Genomic DNA, 13390 nt, shown 5'->3' with positions numbered 1-13390 from the left:
TTGATCATAATTATCTCTTAAATTTATTTATCTTAAATATATTGATTCGTTTGTGTATTTAATGTTCTTCAAAAGCTATTTTAGATAAATATTATGCTACATATGTTATGCAAGCTGTGAATACTGTTTTTCCGTTTAGTCCATGTTGAGTGCTATTTATTTTATTTTATACACATTTTATTTTAAAATCACAGCTTTGAAAGTTATTGTTAACATTATTAATTTTTAATTGTGTAAAAAATGTTTTATTTTGTTATTTTATTCATTTATTTAAAGTTCTAAACTTATAGAGAAAATAACAAATCTAGCTTTTATTTTTATTTTTTTTGAGAAACAAATAGTAACAATTTTAAGATTTTAAAATAAAAATAAGTGTATGAATTAAAATAAATAATATTAAAGTGAACTAAATGAGAATGATATTCATAAATGATGGTCAACGTTTCGCAATTATTTTATTTAACATACTTTATTTATCACCAATGACTTTCTCATTCATTGTTCACAAAAGAAAAATAAAAAAAAGACAAGTAATGTGTGATAGCAAATCACTCGCAATCTATTAAAATGAGATATTTACTTTGAGTAGTAGAATGTAATAATATAAATAATTGAGACTTGAGAGCACTCCATCATTTGCTTCAATCAATTGAATCATCTTATTCTTCAAACTATTAATTCTATATTTTATAATTTTTATGTGAAATCTATATGTTATCACAATAATCACCCACATAATATAGTTCAGCATTCGTACGGAAGTCGGAAAACTCATAATTTGTTACTCCTTATAATATAAATTATAAGTGATTGAGATTCGTTTCATATTAAATAATTAATTACAATTAATTCTTTCATTATCTATATTGACAATTTTGTTTGTTTGTCTGTTTTTCGTCTTCTTCTTTTTGTGTATTTTGGAATGTTGTGAAAAAACTATAGAAACGGAGAAATGCGGCAGTTGGGTTTTAATCATACAATAAATTTTTATATATTTTTTTGTTAGGCCAATGTTGGATAAGAGTTGTTACAATTTACAAAACATAATTAAGTTTCTACTTATTTATACATTTAAAATGGGGATAGCATGTATCTACTCATTTTATAAAAATTAAACGCCCTCACAAAACAAGTACTCCACTGGGCCTTAGTAGTGGTCAAACATCGATACAGCCCATTGGGCCTTAGTCAATAGTAATTTAAGGCCCAATTATTTTTTTTAAGAAAAAAAGCAAAATCCTACTCCACTTACTATAATAATTTTATATTGATTTTTAATACCCTGAATTCAATATATATTTCCTTTGTTAGAATTTCGCGATTTTGGGCATTCCAAGTCACAGCTTTGATTTTAAGCTACCACGTCGCCCAGTCCTAATTAACTAATTAATCCTCAATCTCTACTAAAATCATGATAATTATAAATTCTTAATAAAACGGCTAAATTTTTATAATTAACACTACCAAATTACGTAACCCAGATTCATAAATTGCATAATTCTAACCTACCCAATCAACTAAACAAAATTTCTAAATTAGACAATTTAATTTCCTAAATATACAAAGTAAATTAAAAATCAGGCCAATAGCAAAAAAGATAACATTAAAATTAACGATGAAGTAAATAAAAAAAAGAAAAACGGACAAAATCAATCTTTGGTAACCGCCTCCATCCAAACTGTCACGCAGCAAGGCCCCGACTCAGTCCCCATATGAGCCGGCAAGCCGCACCATCACAGGCGCGGTTGTGAATGCTCTTAATAAATTTTCATTTCAGTGATAATAATTTTAATTATGCAGTAAATAATTTTTTTAAAATTTTAATAAAATCAATATTACTAGTATTAATTAAAACAAATAGTAAAGGCTAAAATAGTGGAAGAGAGAGAGAGAGAAAATGTTGTGCATGGTTTTAAATTTTCTGGTTAGCTTAATGACGACGCCGTTTCCCGCGCTATATATGTCATTGTCGCCTCTCTCATGCATAACCGCCTCTCTCTCTCTCTCTTCCAATTCTATCTCGGCTCAAAACTTGCTTGAGTTTCTTCTTCAATTTCTGCATAATACACTCTCGTTCTTAACGGATCATGTCTGGAAATGGCGCGGCGTCGACCATCGCAAACCCCAACCGTTCCACTCAGGTAGAATTTCTCACGAATTCATGATTTTTGTTTAGGTTTTCAGTTTTTACCTATCGACAATATCCTGCATTGTTTGAATTTGTGTTTAAATTGATTGTTTTTGAGAAGGTGGTTAAACCTCCTAGTGATTCGGTTTCCAGCCTAAGCTTCAGCCCCAAAGCAAACGTTTTCGTGGCTACTTCTTGGGATAATCAGGTGTAATTTTGCTTTTCCACATTAGTAGACAAGGGGGAGTTGGTTTAGTTCATGCTAATTTCGTGTTTCTCCTATGAAAATTCGATTTAGGTTGGATGTTGGGAGGTGCAGAAGTCTGGTAACGAACTCAGCACTGTTCATATGGGATCAATGTCACACGACAAGCCGGTAATTTGTAGTTTTTATGAGCCTATGATGTGATTCCTCTGTTTGCCCCTTTGTTGATTTAAGTTTAATCTTGGTAGGTGTTGTGCTCTGCTTGGAAAGATGATGGGACAACTGTGTTTTCTGGAGGGTGTGACAAGCAAGTTAAGATGTGGCCGTTAGCATCGGGTGGGCAGCCTGTTACAGTGGCCGTGCATGATGCTCCGGTTAAAGAAGTTTCTTGGATCCCGGAGATGAGTCTCTTAGTCACCGGAAGCTGGGACAGGACTCTGAGGTTAATTTAATTCTTTGGTGCCTTTAATAGAGTAACTCATTGTTGAATTATGAAATGTTATTTTAGTAATGGTACTAAGAGGGTGCTAGGTTTGAATTCTTCAATGACAACGATAATGCGTATGATTGAGGAGAGGAATGCTGCTGCCTTACTTTCATTGTTGGCCTTCTTTTTTCAAGAAGTTTCCATGAGAATGAATCTTTCTTGAGCTCTCTGTTAATGTGATCTTGTGTCTCTGCAATTTAATTTAATCTCTGATGTCTTGTCTTACTTTTCTATCACTGTAGCCACTTATAATTTAGTCTCTGTAGGCCTTCTTGTCTTCAGGTATTGGGATCTGAGACAGCAATCTCCAACTTGGGTACAACAACTTCCAGATCGCTGCTATGCACTGGCAGTTCAACATCCTCTTATGGTTGTTGGGACTGCTGACAGAAATATAATCGTCTTTGATTTGCAGAAACCTCAGGTTGTTAGGCATTCTTTGTCCTGCTCTTGGCTTTAATCTTATTTTTTGTTGTTGAGAGCTAATAAAGTGTACCATGGTTTGTAGAAAAAAGTAAACTCCACTTTAGATTTTACTGATATGCATCTCTTTAGGTATCTTCTCCAGGATTCTTGCATCTATTTGACATACATTACATCGAGAGCTATAATCTAATATAACTTGGGATTTAAGATATAGCTAATTGGTTATAGGGCTGCATGCCAAGTCTTGATTTCCATGCTTATTTCAAAAGTAGAAGAACATTCCATTTTTCAGTTTACCAAAATTTGTAGATCACTTCATTGCTGTACTGTGTCTTCACTTATGGCAATCAATCTCATGTTTAGGTCACCATTTCTTATATTCTTTTATTTTCATGTTTGTGGCTATGACAGCCATCTTTATGGTGTCCTGAATGATACCCCCTCGGAGATCCCATCTTTGTTGTGTCCATGAGACACCTTTTTTAAAATGTCCTATTCCTGGCCCCCACCTTTAAAATGTCATCTAAATCATTCTTATAAGATGCTGCCTTGTTATAACAGATCCATCTTCATAGTTATGTCTAGAATGCTTGCTGTGTATTTTTATGTCAGAAGAGAAATATTGTCTTTTTATGCGTATTTTTAGTGTTATCTATTGTCTGTAGTAAATCATACTAACTGCATATGAGAATCATGAGGTGATATACTTTGTTTGAATATGGCAGACTGAGTATAAGAGATTTTTCTCACCTCTCAATCACCAGACTAGGTGTTTGGCTGCTTTTCCTGATAAGCAAGGTTTCTTGGTAAGATTCTCCACTCATGTCTAAACTTTTAAAATCACCAACTGTAATACTGAACGGTCATTATATCTATGCTGAACATGACATTTTGTTATTCTAGGTTGGTTCAATCGGAGGAAGAGTTGGTGTGCATCATTTTGATAAGCCGCAGACAGATAAAACTTTTACTTTCAAGTGTCACAGGCAAGGCAGTGTGGTTTACTCTGTCAACTCGCTAAACTTTCACCCTGTAAGAAAATATATTCAAGCCCTCGTTAAACCGAATACAATTTTATTGCTATCATTCTACATTTCCTTCTTTCTTTTTTCCTTTTCTCATGTCTAAAGGTGTCTTCATTCTGTGCTGAATAATTTACTCTCTTGGCATCTCAGACACATCACACATTTGCTACCACTGGATCTGATGGAAGCTTCAGTTTTTGGGACAAGGATAATAAGACGAGGCTCAAGGTATATAAGCGAACAACTATCTAACAATACAAAGCATTTGATGGGCTTCCCCTTACCCTCCATCTCACTAAACTTGTTTTTCAGGAAATGGCACGATGCAATCAGCCAGTAACTTGCAGCAGTTTTAACCACGATGGTTCTATCTTTGGATATTCGGTATGCTTTATCATTTGGCATTCAGAAAGTTTGTTGTCTCATCAACAACTGATTTCAGTGTGTTGGGTCCCTTTTCTGTTCAAGGTTTGTTATGACTGGAGCAAGGGGGCCGAAAAATATGATCCGGCAACAGCAAAGACCAACATATACCTCCACCAGCCTCTGGTACTTTTCTTGAACCATAGTGAATGTAACGTTGGAGCTAAACTTTCTCATCTCCTCACGTCGTGTATATATGTATCTGCAGGAAGTGGATGTTAAACCCAGACTCCCTTTAGCAAGAGGAAGAAGGTGATGTTTCAGACAAGAAGAATTTCACTTTGTACACAAAACTTTTGTTCTAAAGAGTAGTACTCCATACATAGGCTAGCAGCAGCAGAGTTAGTTCAAGAATGGTTTATCAAAATGTGAATATGGTTAATTACAATGTTTTGGATGTTGTTCGAACCTTCTACTACTATAAATTGAACCAATTCTTTGCCTACCTATGTGTGTGATTTTAGTTCAATGCATGAATTGAGAATTATTTTAATTAACGCATGTGATTCTAAAAAAGTGTAATTTCTCAACTTAATTGATCAGTTAAGTGAATGTGCGAGAACAATTTAAAATTTTATGTTTTAAATTTTGGATTATGAAATTCATTTGTTGTCTATATGACTAATTTTTTTGATTTGCCTCATAAGTCATAATTATCTTCTGCATTTGTTTTCCTTAAATATATTGATTCATCTTATTGATCTAAAATACTACGCTAAGTTATTTTAGAAAAAAAATATTATTTTGGATACATTATGTGAGCACATTCGTGGAGTATCACTAACTTTTCGTTTACTTTTAACGCTATTTGATTTATTTAATATATTTAAGATTCAAACATTTTAAAAGTTATTATTAATTTTATAAATAACATAAATTTTAAAGTCCAATTTTATTATTTTATTTATTTATTTGAAATTATAAAAATTTATATTGATGTTAATAATAATTTTTAGTATAAATTAAAATAAATATATAAATCAAATTAAGTAGAGCTAATATGAATTAAACAAGGATAATAATATTCGTGAATGTTACTTATGGAGTATATTTCTAAGCTATTTTGTTCAAATGCTTTACTATTACTCTCAATTAATAATATACTCCTTATTAAGCAAATCTTAATGTAATTTTCAAAATGTTTATTATATGCTTATATATAATTTTATCAATTAAAACTTTAAATTAAAAAATCTTATTTCAATTATTACGTCAAATAATTAATTAAATTAAATCGATTAAATAAATAAATAAGAGATGAGAAGAGAATGTAATAAATATTGTTGATGATTAGCTTTATGCAGACGCTATGGATATATGTCATGCAAACCCTCGCTCTTCCCTTTCTCAGTTGTTATTCAAATTCATACACTCTCTTTTTCATTTGAAACTTGGAGGTTTTGCTAAATGCCTAAATCCAATCCCAACCGTTCCACTGAGGTACTACATAAATCATAATGCATTGTTATTTTTCATAGTTTGAATTTATGCTTCTCGTTGAATAATTTGTTTTGGAGAAGGTGGTTCAACCTCCTACTGATTCCATCTCTAGCCTCAGCTTCAGTCCCAAAACAAATCTTTTTGTGGCTACTTCATGGGATAATCAGGCACACAACTTTCCTGTTTTTTCATTATTTGGGAGTTGAGTAGTAGTTTAAGAGCTAACTTGGTCAAAAATCGATTCAGGTTCGATGTTGGGAGGTGAAGGTATCCGGGACCAAACTCAGCACTGTGCATAAGGCATTAGTATCACACGACGAGCCGGTAAATTATATGATTCCCAACACTTGGAATTCTCTTTTTTCCATCTTTGTTATCCTATGTTTCATCTAGGGCAGCAGGTATTGTGCTCTGCCTGGAAAGATGACGGGACGGCCTTCTTTTCCGGAGGCTGTGACAACCAAGTTAAGATGTGGGCATTAGCGTCCGAGGGGCGGCCTGTTACAGTGGCCGTGCATGATGCTCCTGTTAAAGAAGTTTCTTGGATCCCAGAGACGAACCTCTTAGTCACCGGAAGCTGGGACAGCACGTTAAGGTCAATTCTTTCTTTAACAGATTAACAAGATGGACTTTCTTATATGCATAACTTGTTCAGTCATGATGTGATTTTGTTTCTAACTAAGGTAAAGTTGATTTTTGTCTTAAGGTATTGGGATCTGAGACAGCAAACTCCAACGTGGGTACAACGACTTCCAGATCTTTGCTATGCACTTGCAGTTCAGCATCCTCTCGTGGTTGTTGGAACAGCTGACAGAAATATAATCGTCTTCAATCTGCAGAGCCCTCAGGTTCTTAATAGGAGTAGTAATTTTTATGTGTAATTTTTCGCGCTATTAGTTTATGTTATGAGGTGATATGCCATGTCTGAATATGGCAGACTGAGTATAGAAGATTTTTGTCACCCCTCAAGCACCAGACAAGGTGTTTGGCTGCTTTTCCTGATAAACAAGGCTTCTTGGTAAGTTACTGTTGAAAACTGATTTTAACATTGAATTTGGTCATTGTATCTTTTCTGAACATGGCATTTTTTTATTCTAGGTTGGTTTGATCGAAGGAAAAGTTAGCGTGCATCATCTTGATGAGTCGCAATCGGATAAAAATGATATATTCAAATGTCACAGGCATGGCAATGAGATTTACTCTGTCAACTCGCTGAAATTTCACCCGGTAAGTCACTCTCATTCTTGTCGTTTCTTCGTTCCATGCTGAATAATGCCACTCTCTTCACATCAGAGACATCACACATTTGCTACTGCTGGATCTGATGGAGTGTTCAACTTTTGGGACAAAGATGCGAAGCAGAAGCGGAAGCTCACGGTATATGCATCAACAACTATCTAAAACGCAAAGCTTTTAATGCACGTCATCTCACTGATCTTCTGTTTTTTCCCTAATTTTTTCAGAATATGTTAAGATGCAATCAACCAATAACTTGCAGCAGTTTTAACCGCGATGGTTCTATATATGCATATGCGGTAAGCTTTATTGCCCGTTTTAGAAAGTTTGTTGTCTCGTCAACAACTGATTCTAGCCAAGAAAGGATATGTTCAGTGTGTTGGATTCTTTTCTCTTCCAGATCTGTTATGATTGGAGCAAGGGGGCACAAAATTATAATCCCGCAACAGCAACGACCAAGATATACCTCCATCAGCCCCGGGTACTTTTCTCGAACCTTAGTGAAGGTTATACTAGTCTCTGTGAACTTACATCGGAGCTAAACTTTTTCATCATCACGTCTATATCTCCCCTTCAATATCTGCAGGAAGGCGATGTCAAACCGCGTGTTTCACCAGATGGTAGAAAGTGATGCTAGTTAGAGAATGGTCTACAAAATGTAAATGTGCTCAACTATAATGTATTGGAAATGGAACTGATTCTTTACCTAAGTGTGTGTGTGCGTGTGTGATTTTAATCCCAGCAACAAACAAACTTGGGCAATTCAGTGTAAATGAGTTCAATGTCTGAAAAATAATTACATTGGTGCTTTTCTCTGCAATAGCTGCAGTGAATCTTGAGTTTGTTTCGACACATAAAATTACAACTTGCCACCTATGAGGTATATAAACATTCCCTGCATCAACAAAATTCTGGGGAAACCAAACAGAAGATCTATAAGAATACAATGGGAAAAGGAAGATAACCATATACAAAACTGTAAAAGCTTAAACCACACTCAGAGAGAGCTGGGGCGATCATCTCGGCCCGGACAGTTCGTCGGGACGGACGTTCGACATGGAGTCCATGATGATCCATTCAGTTCCCAAATTCGTGTGGTGGTTGACCTCCTGACGGAACATCTCTTCCTTCTGCCACTCCTCCCACCTCTCGGCCAACCCATCGCCTTCCAACATCCTCACTACTTCCGACATTTTGGGGCGTTCCATCGGAGAACCCTGCGTGCAAAGCAGAGCCACTTGGATAAGCTGCTCCACCTCTTCTTTAATGTAATTCCCTTCGAGGTCTTGGTCGACCAATGGTTCCAATCTACTGTCCTTGAGAAGTCCTTTCACCTGAAACCATTTCAGCAAGTACCATGAATAAATACCATTTGAAATTCAGACGATAAAAGGCATAATCAAGAGAAACTCACCCAATCCAGTAGCATGACGTCGTCATCATTAGCAAGTCGAGCAAGATCAAAAGCTCTTTGCCCAGTGATGAGTTCAAGAAGCATGACCCCGTAACCAAATACATCAGTTTTCTCGGATGATTTTCCAGTAGACAGGTATTCAGGAGCTATGTGACCGATTGTTCCACGCACAGCTGTAGTTACATGAGTATCCTTGTAGTCCATGAGTTTGGCCAGCCCAAAGTCACCAACAACTGCTTCAAAGTCCTCATCCAACAATATATTGGCAGCTTTGACATCACGATGAATGATTTTTGGGTCGCAGTGATCATGCAAATAAGCAAGTCCTCTAGCAGAACCCAGTGCTATGTGTTTCCTTGTTAGCCAATCAAGAGGAGGTTGTGACTCTTTTCGCTCTGAAAAATAAAAATAAAAATAAAAAATTTGTTACACCAAAAGACATTACCCACAGAAAAAAAGAACAGAATAAAAAGATGAGATTGCTACCTCGTAAGCATGATGCAACACTTCCATTAGACATGTAAGGGTAAACAAGAAGCCTTTCAGTAGGAGTCATACAAAATCCACGTAAACGGAGTAAATTCCTGTGTACAGCCATGCTGATCATCTCTACTTCTGTTTGAAATTGTAGCTCTCCACCTTGAGTACGCTCTTCTTTTAGTCTTTTGACGGCCACTAGGGTACCATCTGCCAATCGGCCCTTGTAAACCTTACCAAATCCACCTCTCCCAAGAATATTATGGTTACTGAAATTATCTGTAGCAACTTGGAGTTCGCGTAGGGAAAATCTTTTGAGCTGACCCAGGTGAACTTCAGGATCCTCCTCAGCTGCAATTAAGTTGAAGAATTGAGTGGATTTGGAATCTGATGGCGTATGGAAGGTGATAAGATATTCTGTTATCAACTTACCAGGAACGTCAAAGAAATGATCTTGTGGCTTCCGTCTTCGGTACCAAGCAAGTGCGATCGCAGGAACAGCAAATAGAAAGGCAGCTGCTGCAGCAACTCCTCCTGCAATTGCTCCAGTAGCACTGTTGCCAACTGCAATGGTAAAAGAATAGTAGTTGATATACAACATACTCCTTTTGCAAAATGAAGTTAATGTACTTATGGTGTACAGAATTCCACTTTCCCAGTCATTGAGAATCAGTTATAACTTTCAAACTTAGTCCACATGTTGAATACAACATCTTTCACCTAGTATACATCTACTCCTTTAGCAAAATGAAGCAAAGGAACTTATGATACCTTTGATGGAGCTAACAAGTTTTTCTTATTAAATAGTATAAGAGAAACTACTGAAGTTCAGATGATAAATTTAAATAGATTAGGTCGTTACATAAACATATAAAACCTAAGAATTCCTTGAACCTGATATTAATTGGTGAACCACACATAACCTTGAATGAATACCAAGACATATAAGGAAGAAAACTATTCGGTGAATACACTGCACAGAAGTTCTAAGGCTGCTGAATAACAAAATGCCCAGCATACTCGAAGGGACCCTTAACTTAAAACGTAGTTAGATATGGAAAAGAAGAAAACTCGTAAATGTAATAAACATAAAGATTGGGTTTACAGACCTCCAGAACCAGATGGGGTTGTCGGTGGAACTGTAGGTGGTGGTGGAGGAAGAGCTTCCAATTGATTACCTTGAAAACTGAAAGACAAAAAGACATTAATCAGCAGTAACAGCATGATGCATCCCTGGTGCTATAAGCATTAAGGAACTCATCAAACCTGATAGGAGTGAAAAGTTGGAAAGATCCATTAGTTGGAATTGGTCCTGTGAGATTGTTATTTGACAGATCACTGCATGAAATAAACATGAAAATGAACATCAGCAACGAAAGACTAAAAGAGAAGTAAGATCACCCGACAAAAGAAGATTTGTTGGCTTGTTCCCACGTACAGGACTTGAAGTGTATTGATGGTAGTCAGAGAAAAGGGTATATGTTCTGTCAGACTGTTGTTGTTGAGCCTCCTATATTTTGCAAGGATAAATAAATACCAATTAGTTTTGAAGAAAACTAGCTACACAAAATGAATTGATGTTATCGTCACAGGTAGCACACTCTACTATATAAACATGAAAAACACGAACAATGTCAGATTAAGAAAGCAGTGCACATGAGAAAGATCTTCAAAGAAATCTACTCCACTTTTGTGTAAGTAGAACAATCCAAATCTCATACACCACCTAGTTTTGAATCGTAAACATCCTAGCGATGGAGTAAGGAAAACATCTTCAAAAGAAATGAAAGAATCAAGACATAATGTAGACACAGAGAGCGTGAACAGAGAAATTCATACAAGAAACGTAGTCTCTGAAGCTTGTACAGTGTGTCTGGGATTGGACCAGTTAGTTTATTCAGATAAAGATCCAAGCTAACCAAGTCGGTCAAGTTTCCAAGCTCAGGTGGAACCCTTCCACTAATATTATTGCTGTAAAGTTCCCTGCCAAGATGAGAGGAAGAAAGAACAGAGATGGAAAGTGAAATTCTTTGTACTCTAACATCAGGTTTTAAGAAAGACTGAATACCATACTCACTAAAACAAATGCATGAAACTAAAAAGAATAATGTGAATTCGGATAAGCAAAGAATGGCTTACAAGTACTGTAAAGAAAGGAGCTGACCAAGCTGTGGAACCAGTTGGCCAGACAAATTTGCATTTCCAAGATCACTGTGTAAGAAAACAACCAACATATTTACCATTCCAATTACATTCGAAAAATGCAAATGAAAAATCTTGATTCAGAGAGTGATAGAGCCACACTTACACACGCGTAACAAAATTGTCACTATTGCATGTGACATGAAACCAAGTACAAGGATTGACAAGGGTCGGATCCCAACTCTGAAGAACATTATTAGGATCGGCCAAATTAGTCTTCAGCGCATTCAAAGCATCCCCTGCCACACACAAAATTTTCTTTTACATCTCACAGTCCACTTCTCAGAATGTTGATAAGCTACGAGTAAAAAACTACAGCACCATCACCATGCTAACAGTTCCAGTGATTTCTAAGTTGCTAGTGAAGCTTGACTTAATCAGGAAAAACAAAAAAATGCTTTTCCAACTTCTAGCAAAGACGGAAGTGGCATTCACAACCATGAATATTTTCTTAGAAAACTGAGAATCATTATAAATGTGCTTCATTTGTGATCATCAACGCGTCTGTTTACGATTCCTTCGAATGTCGAAATCACTGCAACAGTCCCCCCTTTGTTTCTCATTCATAAAATAGACCAGCACATTTGCTTAGAAGTTTTTCAATCTTAAATTGGCTCAGAAATGCACGACTTCCATACATACAATACTAATTTAGAAACAAAATTACCAATCAATTCACTCATTTCAAGTCAACGTGCAATTGACTAAATCAAACTCACCAAGCAAAGAAATCGATACATACAATCAACCAAAATACGAAAAATAAACAAAAAAAAAAAACTGACCTTCAACGTTTGCAGAAACCTGCAAAAATCCAGCAAACACCAGAACCAAGCACAAATAAGCCACCCGCAAGATCATGCCCATTGACCACCGATCCATAGAATTTCTTCCCCCAAATTCACCAACTAAGAACCTAATTAATTCCTCATCAAAAATAAATAAAACCCTACACCAATCCCCAACTCCCCACAATACGAATTAAAAGTAAACACTTAAATTAAGCAAATTCTGAATTATAAATCTGGCAGAGATGAATCTAATCTAGCTAAAGGAAGCAAGAACTGAAATCAAGAGCGACACGGAAACCGAAGAAAATAAAAAAAGTCGATTGAGTTGATTTTTGGGGAATGCGAGCCACTAGTAAACAGAGTCTTCTCCTCTTTTCTACTTGTTTCCTCAAATTCTGAGGTTTGTTTTGATTTTTTTGGCAGTGAAATTTGGGGGTAGATTCTTCAATTCAACGGTGGATGAGTTGAAGTCGTTGCAGTGAGAGAGATAGTGTGTAGTACTAATTATTTTGAAACAAATTTTTATTTATATATTTCATCGGAAATAAGGTATAATGTGTCCACATGCGTGATGAATTTTGATGTTAAGATCAAGAGATAAATGCCAAATAAATATAATTATCATGACAAATTCAAATAGATGACAGCTAATTTCAGTCAAAATATTATGGTCAAACGAATGGTGCTAGTAAAACACAGCCAATTGAGTAGTGTTACGAATTTAATAAAACTTCAATTAAATTTGGAAATGGTATTTTAATTTTTAGTTTTAATTTGTGGTTTGGTGGGGCCCACTACACACGGCCGCCAAGTAGGAAATGGGATGACGCTGACTGCGAAAGCTGTTCCCCTGCAATTTTTGGCATTCCATAATCTGATTTCTAATCATTAATTATTGGTTCACACGTTCCATAATGCTACTTTATTATTAGTATTAGTGATTAAAATGTTGTGGTCGAATTCTATTTTTGTCTGTTTGAGTGTAAAACTTGGATGGGATGATAATGATTCCTGAATTAATTTTAATTTTTGGGGTCTTGGTAGATCGTAATTTTTTTATAACGTAGCGTGTAGGGGTGAGTATTTGGATTTTATACCTGATTCGGAAATTTGAAATTTTATTAAAAGGATCTGAT

General features: G+C 35.7%; 3 protein-coding genes across 3 annotated transcripts; 2 read left to right on the top strand and 1 right to left on the bottom strand.

Annotated features, from left to right (window-relative positions):
• The first annotated feature begins 2016 nt into the window (after nt 1-2016).
• LOC125216679 (protein RAE1-like) lies at nt 2017-5082 on the top strand. The gene is made up of 11 exons (XM_048118437.1): nt 2017-2141; nt 2250-2336; nt 2427-2504; nt 2582-2775; nt 3103-3244; nt 3972-4052; nt 4150-4278; nt 4422-4499; nt 4584-4655; nt 4740-4820; nt 4903-5082. Exons 1-11 carry the CDS (start codon nt 2088-2090, stop codon nt 4948-4950), a joined length of 1044 nt encoding a protein of 347 aa, XP_047974394.1. The 5' UTR covers nt 2017-2087; the 3' UTR covers nt 4951-5082.
• A 1019-nt stretch (nt 5083-6101) lies between these two features.
• LOC125209200 (protein RAE1-like) lies at nt 6102-8001 on the top strand. Its single transcript, XM_048108807.1, has 11 exons — nt 6102-6134; nt 6215-6301; nt 6381-6458; nt 6536-6729; nt 6841-6982; nt 7072-7152; nt 7233-7361; nt 7428-7511; nt 7598-7669; nt 7771-7851; nt 7957-8001. Exons 1-11 carry the CDS (start codon nt 6102-6104, stop codon nt 7999-8001), a joined length of 1026 nt encoding a protein of 341 aa, XP_047964764.1.
• Nucleotides 8002-8124: 123 nt separating this feature from the next.
• Nucleotides 8125-12761, bottom strand: LOC125209051 (BRASSINOSTEROID INSENSITIVE 1-associated receptor kinase 1-like). The gene is made up of 11 exons (XM_048108638.1): nt 12249-12761; nt 11570-11702; nt 11401-11472; nt 11101-11244; nt 10700-10771; nt 10528-10599; nt 10371-10447; nt 9694-9825; nt 9271-9612; nt 8785-9179; nt 8125-8704 (listed from the first exon to the last, which is right to left on the bottom strand). The coding sequence occupies exons 1-11, from the start codon at nt 12343-12345 to the stop codon at nt 8387-8389; spliced, it is 1854 nt and encodes a 617-aa protein (XP_047964595.1). The 5' UTR covers nt 12346-12761; the 3' UTR covers nt 8125-8386.
• Nucleotides 12762-13390: the final 629 nt, after the last annotated feature.

Source organism: Salvia hispanica, chromosome 3 (assembly GCF_023119035.1).
Source record: "Salvia hispanica cultivar TCC Black 2014 chromosome 3, UniMelb_Shisp_WGS_1.0, whole genome shotgun sequence".
Lineage (NCBI taxonomy): Eukaryota > Viridiplantae > Streptophyta > Magnoliopsida > Lamiales > Lamiaceae > Salvia > Salvia hispanica.
Note: the sequence above shows the minus strand (reverse complement) of the source record. Positions and strands in the feature narration are given on the sequence as shown.

What these genes read in the sequence shown, in the direction of transcription:
- LOC125216679 (XM_048118437.1), top strand. Translation starts at nt 2,088, where the DNA reads ATGTCTGGAAATGGCGCGGCGTCGACCATCGCAAACCCCAACCGTTCC. An exon ending in CAATGTCACACGACAAGCCG is followed by an intron (nt 2,505 to 2,581) that starts GTAATTTGTAGT and finishes TAATCTTGGTAG; the next exon opens with GTGTTGTGCTCTGCTTGGAA. An exon ending in CTGATAAGCAAGGTTTCTTG is followed by an intron (nt 4,053 to 4,149) that starts GTAAGATTCTCC and finishes TTGTTATTCTAG; the next exon opens with GTTGGTTCAATCGGAGGAAG.
- LOC125209051 (XM_048108638.1), bottom strand. Translation starts at nt 12,345, where the DNA reads ATGGATCGGTGGTCAATGGGCATGATCTTGCGGGTGGCTTATTTGTGC. An exon ending in AACCCCATCTGGTTCTGGAG is followed by an intron (nt 9,826 to 10,370) that starts GTCTGTAAACCC and finishes TTACCATTGCAG; the next exon opens with TTGGCAACAGTGCTACTGGA. An exon ending in TGTTGCATCATGCTTACGAG is followed by an intron (nt 9,180 to 9,270) that starts GTAGCAATCTCA and finishes TTTATTTTTCAG; the next exon opens with AGCGAAAAGAGTCACAACCT.
- LOC125209200 (XM_048108807.1), top strand. Translation starts at nt 6,102, where the DNA reads ATGCCTAAATCCAATCCCAACCGTTCCACTGAG. An exon ending in TAGTATCACACGACGAGCCG is followed by an intron (nt 6,459 to 6,535) that starts GTAAATTATATG and finishes CTAGGGCAGCAG; the next exon opens with GTATTGTGCTCTGCCTGGAA. An exon ending in GTTCTATATATGCATATGCG is followed by an intron (nt 7,670 to 7,770) that starts GTAAGCTTTATT and finishes TTTCTCTTCCAG; the next exon opens with ATCTGTTATGATTGGAGCAA.